At 48.8% G+C, this 8,641-nt stretch overlaps 1 protein-coding gene and 1 non-coding gene across 3 annotated transcripts; one reads left to right on the top strand and one right to left on the bottom strand.

Moving 5' to 3' along the window:
• Positions 1-503: 503 nt before the first annotated feature.
• TRNAV-AAC lies at positions 504-576 on the bottom strand. The gene has a single exon. It is a non-coding gene; the product is annotated as a tRNA-Val (tRNA).
• A 730-nt stretch (positions 577-1,306) lies between these two features.
• On the top strand, positions 1,307-6,793 carry ACTRT3 (actin related protein T3). 2 transcript variants are annotated; one of them, XM_045030383.1, is made up of 2 exons: positions 1,307-1,539; positions 5,735-6,793. In XM_045030383.1, exons 1-2 carry the CDS (start codon positions 1,469-1,471, stop codon positions 6,651-6,653), a joined length of 990 nt encoding a protein of 329 aa, XP_044886318.1. In that variant the 5' UTR covers positions 1,307-1,468; the 3' UTR covers positions 6,654-6,793. The 2 variants fall into 2 exon arrangements, with proteins under 2 accessions (XP_044886318.1, XP_044886317.1); XM_045030382.1 differs by lacking the exon at positions 1,307-1,539 and adding an exon at positions 1,635-1,994.
• Positions 6,794-8,641: the final 1,848 nt, after the last annotated feature.

The following is an 8,641-nucleotide window of genomic DNA, read 5'->3' as shown; positions in this document are numbered from 1 at the left end:
GTTAACAAAGAAAGACTAGCAACATAATAAGCTGCTTAACATTATTCACTACTTTCAGGGCTTTGATATTGCCCTTATGCTCTTCTCATATATGAGGTATGATATCATTACAAAATACACATAACTGAAACCTAAAATGGTGCTTAAAACTTTTAATCAACTGCAAATTGTGTATTTTTGCACTCATTTAAAAATAATCTAAAAAAACTATTAATTTGAAACAGATTCACTAGTGTACATTCAAGTATTAATTATTAAAACAACAACAACAACAACAAACCAGACAGCTGCCTGGTCAATGCTATCAAACATTTAACTTACTTTTTCGAAGATCTCATCCTGGCAAAATGAAAGGATTAAAATGGTACCAGTCAAAGAGATTTTAAACTGCCTCTTTTGGAAATGTACACTTTTTTTTCGAATGCAACAGTATCCAATGTAGTTGAATGTATTTTAAAAGAAGTTTTAAAACACAAAATTACAACAAGGTGCGTTTACAAAACTGTTTCCGCCCGGTTTCGAACCGGGGACCTTTCGCGTGTTAGGCGAACGTGATAACCACTACACTACGGAAACTTGCCTGGTAAAGAGGTTTGAAACTGTCTCTTTTATTAATGTGCTGGAGGACCCTGCGTGTTCTAGTAAGAGCTGTAATATGTGGGATCTTTATTTACAACGTTAGTGCCTGAAACCGGCACATTTACTGGGGAAGCAACCCCTGCCTAGATTGACGTGGAGGACAGGTGCATCTGACCAGGTCTCCAGGCCCTCAGTGGAGCTCCTAACACAAATATGGGTCAGACTGATGCAAAAATTGCCCGAAGCACCACAGTGAAAACACGTTGTGTGGGTGGGTGATGATCGCGCTCCCCGGGCCACCGCCACAGGGCTCCACTCGACTGCGCTTCCGGAGCATGCACGGCCCCCCTGTGACTATGGACTGGCCCCTCTGGTCCAGGCACTGTCCCCCCCACCCCCCAGGCACGGCACGGCACGGCACCCTAGCGCGCAGCAGGGGCAGCACCCGGCCTCACGGGGATTGCAAGCGATCGCTGCACGTGTGTTGTGTGTATTCCACCCCCCCCTCCCCCGCGAGCACATTCCCCCCGGTTCCCTCCCTTATCGGGCCTGCAGCGTGCGCCCAGCCGCAGCACGCCCCGTACCCGCTTTGGGACCGCACAGCGCGCAGAACTGCATGGGAACGACTACAGCCGTCACATCTCCACGGGCGACCTGTGGCTACGCAGCGGGCTCCTCTCTGACACCTACCCAGCCACAAGCGTCAGTCTCCTCTCTCCAGTGCTTGGTGCAAAGACCCAGGGGCAGGGCTCCACAAGGGCATAATGTCCCTGCCTTGGCATTTTCAAAGGCTACCTAATTAATTGCAACCGAGTCATAGCGCGGGTGGGAGGAGCCTGCTGCGTAGCCACAGGTCGCCCGTGGAGATGTGACGGCTGTAGTCGTTCCCATGCAGTTCTGCGCGCTGCAACTTCCCCTTCATGGGGAATGCAACGAGACATTCAGCTACTACAGTGACAGGTAGCAAGTTAAATCCTGGGGCTCTAAGCCAGCTCCTCCAACAGTCAGGGAGTTTCCCATGCAGGTAGTGAACAGGCTGGACTTTTCTTAGCTTGATAAGGGCTGAGGAGGTGTCTTAGCAACAAGGGCACTACTCCTGTATGTGCCTTGGTCACAATAGGAGGGGATTATCACATGAAGGGGAAGTTGCTGGCCCCCACCACTCCCCAGTGGCCTGAGTGGGAAGTGGCAGGTAGAAAGCCACCTCCTGGGATGGGGGATCTGTTACCGGCTGTGGTTATAGATAATGGCTCAGGCCTGATCAAGGCAGGCATAGCTGGGGACAAGGAACCACGTTTCATCTACAGCAACATAACAGGCCGGCCTAAAGCCAAGTCCGTGATGCTGGGGGCAGGCCAGAAGGACCTTTACTTTGGGGATGAGGCACAGGCCAAGCGGGGGATCCTCTCCATCAGGTATCAGAGAGTGGTGGGAACTAGGCCTGGGGAAATGGGGAGAGCAGGCCAAGGAGCGGGTCCTCTCCACCTGGTCTAAAGAGAGGGACATGGAAAGTGGGTAGGGAGCAGGTCAAGTGGGGGGGGGGTCCTGTTCATTGGGAGGGGGAGGGATAGCTCAATGGTTTGAGCATTGGCCTGCTAAACCCAGCATTGAGTTCAATCCTTGAGGGGGCCACTTAGGGATCTGGGGCAAAATCAGTACTTGGTCCTGCCTAGTGAAGGCAGGGGGCTGGACTCAATGACCTTTCAGGGTCCCTTCCAGCTCTATGAGATAAGTATATCTTTATATATTATTTAGGCAGGAAAGGAGATGATGGGGGCCCTGCCCAAGGTGGGTTGGTTTAGTGAAGAATGTGTCCATCAGGTACTGAGGAGGGAGGAGCAGCCATCGCTGCTCAACAGGAGAAGCATGCCAAGCAGGGTTGGGGAGGCCCTGCCATCAGGTACCATTAGCCTTGTGGGAGGGAAGGTTGTGAAGCAGCAGTTAAGTGAATGCAGGATGAGCTGGGAAAGGAAAGCTGGTATCTGAACATGGAGGGAGCATTGCCTCAGACAGCAGTCTCCTTTGCAGGCCTCTCTTCATGGAGAGAGTTTGGTACAGGACAGAGGAAAAGTTTTCCTCTGTGCCAGTTTGATCATAGAAGGGGCTGCAGAAGGAAATTGTCAAGGAACCTGCAGGGCCTTTTCCAAATGAAAGGCTGTTGCTATTGGCTTTTGCTTTGCACAGACTAATACAGGTATCCCAAAGGTAAACACGAGTCAAGGCCAAACAAGGTCAAAAAGTGGGAGGGAGAACAAAACAAGGAAGAAAGAGTAGAGACTAACAGAGGAGGCTGGAAGTGCAGAAAAGAAGGGAAGGGAGCCACAGAAACAAAGAGAGAGAGGGTAGAGACAGAGAAAGATGCATCTCAAATTCTGTGCAGTTCGACTGCAGCAGCTTTATGCACTTTTGCAGCCAGTGTGAAGGTTTCCAAAGGGCATGGGGAAGTGTGCAAAACAAGCTCTTCTGACATGTAGCTACATTAGTGCATTTGGGTATGAAAGCAACATTGCAAACACCTATTATGCTTGAAACACACCTCATGTCCACACACAAAAGCAGTGGCAGGAGTGCACTGCTGCGCAGTTGTACTTCCCGAGCACCATTGTGTCCTGCATCCCCCTTCCCTATTGCACTGCTAATGTAGACAGAAAATGCTGTAATTGCAGCTGCACCTTTTCATAGGCCTAGGCTGCAGCTACACACAATAATACGCTACTGCTTTTGTAATCTCTTTAGCACTTGTATTTCAAACTATATTCCTGTGATAAATTACTGGTGCGTCTATTATTTTTACACATTAGAGTTTTCTGTTTAATAAGGTGTGATGCATGCAATGTTCATGGTTTTCTTGTTTAAAAAAACAGAGAAGCTTCCATAAAGCATGTGCTACTTTGTATATTGAAATATACTGCCTTATACAGTTCCAGTTTTCTTTTAAATGGTATAGCACTTCTCCAGTTATGGATAACTCCTACAAAACACTGCTTTAGGGGCCCGTGCTGGAAACATTGCACCCATTTTACAGTAGAAGTACAATGATTGGAAGGAGTGGTGTGACATGCTGAACAGGTTTGTATTAGCCAAGATGGCTCGTTTGTGGGCACACTGCACCATTACAATTTACAGCAGTTCCGCAGTTTTCTCTGATGTAGATAAAGCTATTGATTGACAATGCACCTACAAATAGGTGGGAAGGTTGTGTAGGGAGCAGTAGCAGGGAGAGGAGTGAGAGCAGGGAATAGGAAAAGAAGAATTCAAGGGATCTGGTGGAGAAAAGGAAGCACTAAAAGAAGAACAAGAAAAATTGGGGAGAATTAAAAGAAAGAACAGACTAGAAAATTGGACACAATGAAGAGTAAAAAAGGAGACCGAAAAAGGAAAGATAAATACATTGATCTCTTAGGGCTTGTCTAGACTAGTTTACCAATTAGTTCAAATTAGCAAAAGTGGTGTAAAGTGCTAAACTAAATACTCCACAGACATTTTTTTTCTGGATACTTTACTTTAGGACTTAGCCCAGGGTAAACCACAAACAACCAATTCCCTCAAATGAAAACAGTACTACAAACTCTAGTCTAGACAAACCCACAACCTCAGCAGGATTGGAATTTAAAGACAAAGGTTACTAGCACTTGCAAGGAAAATTTGAATGTGAAGGCTGGGCTCTCTTTGGTGTGACCCATGCAGAAACTTGCGCTGATATAATGAAACTAGTTTTAATGAATACCTTTCGTTATTTCCATGCAATTCACATACACACACGCACACACATGCACACACACTTTACATGGAATAATAAAAGAGGTGAATTAAAACCTTACATTGATGGAGGCTGAGTCTACACTACATGATTATGCTGCTATAATCTCGGTAATGTAGACATGGTCTGTTTGTTCTCTCACACAACCACATGCAATACACACAATACCCAGTTGAACCCTTCGCCTACATGGTGCTAGTTTCTGGGCAGACTTTATTAGGCTTTGTTTTAGGTGCGGCCTCTTAAATAACTCTTATCATTATCTTAAGTGAAGGGAGTGTTCACACTCATCAATCTCAATGAGTTTTTAATTCAACCCATAACAAGGCTTCACCCAGAGCATAACATTAGTATGAGGCAAATTTCTGAGTAGACCAGCCATCCTTGTGTTTCCAGCCAGCCAGCCTGAAACAACTTTAGAGAGCTACAAACTGCTTCTTTTCAGTGTTAACATCGAGGACTGTATAGGGCCAGATTCTCCATGCACTGCAACTTGTGCCAGTTCAAAAGGTGTGCATTATAGGTGTAAAATTCTACTAAATCAGAAAAGTAGCATTTTGCACCCACGTTGTAGTCACTAAGCTCTGGTGTAGATGACTGTACAAGATGCAGGCCAATAGAGAATCTGGTCTTCAGTTTCTGCCTACCACTGCTAATGCTAGTTCAGCTCCACTGGTATTAGCAATGTTGGGGGAACTACCATAGACCACTGCCACCAGCGGTGTTTTAAATACCTAGTTATCTAGCCCTCTCCAGATCATAATTAATCAACATGGTTCTTAAAACACTGCCAGCACCCAGTGTATGCTAAGGCTCCCAACGCTGATGGTGAATTTTTGCAAGATTTCTCTAGACAATGTAAAGGTCCTTCTCTAGACAAAGCTAATGTCTGGGACTTCCAAGAATCTTTAATCATTTTTCTCTACCCTTTACACTCTCTATACTTGTTGAGTGCTATCAGAGAGTAAGGTAAATCTCTTAGCTACTAATCTACTGGATGAATTTTTGAGGGCTGGCAGAAGAAATACTCCCACAATGATGTTTAATAAACATACATTATCAATAGTGAAATTAATAAATTGTAAAGATTCATATTGAACTTTTCAGTAATATTTTTTAAATAATGTTTAGATACTTTTTAAAATGTAGATCCTAATCCTGCAATGTGCTACATCCCTTCTTAGATGTGCTGAGAGTCAGCAGCTCCAGGAGGCAATCACCATCTTTCTTTAGCCCAGGCCATTATTCATTTTATTTTTCAAGGAAACACTTGTGACTTAGAGTTTTATATGCAGTACACTTAATGAAATGATATATTTGGGAAACACCTGACAAAGTGAACCTGGTAAATGGTGAATGCTGCCTTTGTTTTTTGTCTGCTTGAACCCCATGTAGGTATCCAGTGGAGCATGGGATTGTCACATCTTGGGCGGACATGGAGGCTGTGTGGAAGAATGTCTATGACCATGACCTGAAGATGAAGGCAAGTGAGCGACCAGCACTGTTCACCGAGGCACCGCTCAACCCACTGGTCAATCGAGAACATATGACAAAGATTCTCTTTGAGCGCTTTGAGGTACCAGCCCTTTATGTGGCCATCCAGGCCGTACTGGCACTCTATGCGTCAGGCCTTACCACAGGCTGTGTGATGGACTCTGGTGATGGCGTTACCCACACTGTACCTATCTTTGAGGGCTACTGCTTGTCCCATGCCGTTCTCCGGCTTGACCTGGCTGGCCGTGATCTTACAGACTACCTGATGAGAATCCTTAAAGAGAGCGGTGTCTCCCTGGTTAGTACAGCTGAAAGGGAGATTGTACGAGACATGAAGGAGAACTTGTGTTATGTGTGTCTGTATCCAGAGGAGGAGTTGGCTAAGAAACCAAGTGAAGTAGAGAAATCCTACAGGCTGCCTGATGGACAGGTTATTAAAGTCCAGAATCAAAGGTTCCGCTGCCCTGAGACCCTTTTTTGCCCATCTAATATTGGCATGGAGGCCCCAGGGATTGACAAGCTCTGCTTCAACACCATCATGAAGTGTGACATTGACCTGAGGACCAACTTTTACTCCAACATAATCCTGTCTGGCGGTTCCAGCCTCTTCCCTGGCATGGCTGAGCGCATCACCAAAGAAATAATCCGCATGGTCCCCAGTGACACTGAGGTGAAGGTCATGGCTCCCCCTGACAGGAAGCTCTCTGTTTGGATGGGGGGCTCCATCCTCTCCTCCCTCTCTGCCTTCCAGCAAATGTGGATTACCATGGCAGAGTACAGGGAAATTGGGCCTAACATAGTGCATAGAAAATGCTTCTGAAATCCAGTTGTTTTTAAAAGGATCTTACTGAAAGTGTTGTGGGAAAGAAAAGAACCTCAAATTATAGTAACCCCAAAACTCTAGGAGGCCTATACCAGTAGTATTTGTTTGGTGAAAGACTAATAAAAATAATAACTCTGGGTGTGCTTGTTCTAGAATATATTTTTATGAATGTGTAAAATGTTTTGGATTTCTAGTGAGAGTTTTTTACACAAGGACAAAACAGTGCAGAAAACAAGTGAAGTAAATGAAATTGACAGTTTTACAACATGGCTTTTGCAATCTTATCCCATTATTACTGAATCTATGTATAAGTGTAATATCCCCACACTTTCTAACAGACATTTCTGTTACTAAAATGTAATGTTGAGCAGGAAATAACTGAGGGACACAGGCCATTGCGATGTTATTAAGCACATATTTGGTAGATTATTTTTCTAGTGACCTAGTTGGAAGGGAGATATTCGCAGAACAGAAACTCCTTTATTTTGAGTTATGAACACAAAATAAAGAGATCCATTTTGTTTTCCTTTGGGTGGAACTAAGGTCAGACTAAGGGCCTGCCTCCTTATGGAAAATTCTCCCTAGAATAGGGTAGAGGAGAGAACTCTGGCCATGTGGCTTTGATGCCCATGTTAAAGAGACAATAGCCTCTCTGGCTATAGGGACGTGGTGCTATTGGAGTGTGTGGGTTTTGTGGGGGAGAACAGAACAGGTTTCCTGGCCATGTGATTTTTGTGCCTACGGCGCAGGTCAGGAAACAACATTACAAGCTGGCTACCCTATATACCGCTGCTAGAACTGGGGTAGACTAGACAAAGAAAAGAGACTCTTAGGCCCCGTGGTTTGTTTGTGGGCGGAGTCAGGCATCTCCAATCTCCCGCCAGTGATTCCATTCCCCCTCCGTGCCCCGCAGAGCCAATGGGAACAGAGGGGGCTCCCGCTAGCCAATCCATGCGCGGGGGCGGGGCGGTGGAAGGTATATAAGACGCGCCGCAAGGCGGGCTCGATCGCTGCGGTGGCGGGGGGGGGCTCAGTCTTTCTAACCCTAAGCGGAACGTGGCCCCTCCCCGCCGCAGCCGTCCGCTGTTTTACTCGCTGACTTTCAGCGGACGGGGGGAGCGGGCGGAGACACCAACCAAAAAACGTCAGCGAGGGGCCCTCCCCTCCCACGCCGACCTGGGCCGGTGTGGGGCCCGCCAGGGAAGTCCCCGCCGCCCCGCCCTGGTGAGGCCGCGGTCAGCCGGCTCGCGCCACTGCTGCCGCGAAGAGTTCGTCTCTGTCAGCCTCGGGGGCGGCCGGGGTGGAAGGGCGGGTCCCGGGCGGGTCGGCCGGGAGAGCAAACGTGAGCGGCGGCCCCTGCGCAACCGCCCTCCCCGAGCTGTGGGGCCCGCGGTCGGGGCTGCGCTCAGACACGCCGAGCGGGGGCGGAGGGGGCGGGGCTGGCCAGTGCCGAGGATGGGCCGTTCCTGGCCGCAGCCGCCGTCTGGCTGCGCTCCCGAGGGGCCGCGGGAATCTGCGTCGGACTCCCTCCGCCGTGAGGAGGCTGCGCCGCGGTGCTGCTGCGGCCGACGGCGGGCGGGTGGGATAGCGGAGCCCCCCCGCCATCGCCCCCAAGCGCTCGCGGCCGGAGCCCCGCTCCGTGACTCCCACCCTCCCCCAAGCGCTCGCGTCTGGAGCCCGGGTGCCTGTCCCCCAACATGCGCCCGGGGCCCCACTCCCGGACCGCGCCCCACCAAATACACGTGCCGGGGACCCTCCACCCTGTGGGTCTCCCCCAAACATGCTGGGGGCCCTCCTCTCTAACCCCCCCAACCTGCCCCTGGGGCCCTGCTCCATGACCCGTGGCCCCCCAGGGACCTGCTTCGTAATCCCCACCCTGCCCCCAAACACTCACGTCTGGAGCCCGTATTCCTGTCCCCCAACATGCGCCTGGGGCCCCACGCTGTGACCCCATCCCACCAAATACATGTGCCAGGGACCCCCTA

This window comes from Mauremys mutica, chromosome 9, assembly GCF_020497125.1.
Source record: "Mauremys mutica isolate MM-2020 ecotype Southern chromosome 9, ASM2049712v1, whole genome shotgun sequence".
Lineage (NCBI taxonomy): Eukaryota > Metazoa > Chordata > Testudines > Geoemydidae > Mauremys > Mauremys mutica.
Note: the sequence above shows the minus strand (reverse complement) of the source record. Positions and strands in the feature narration are given on the sequence as shown.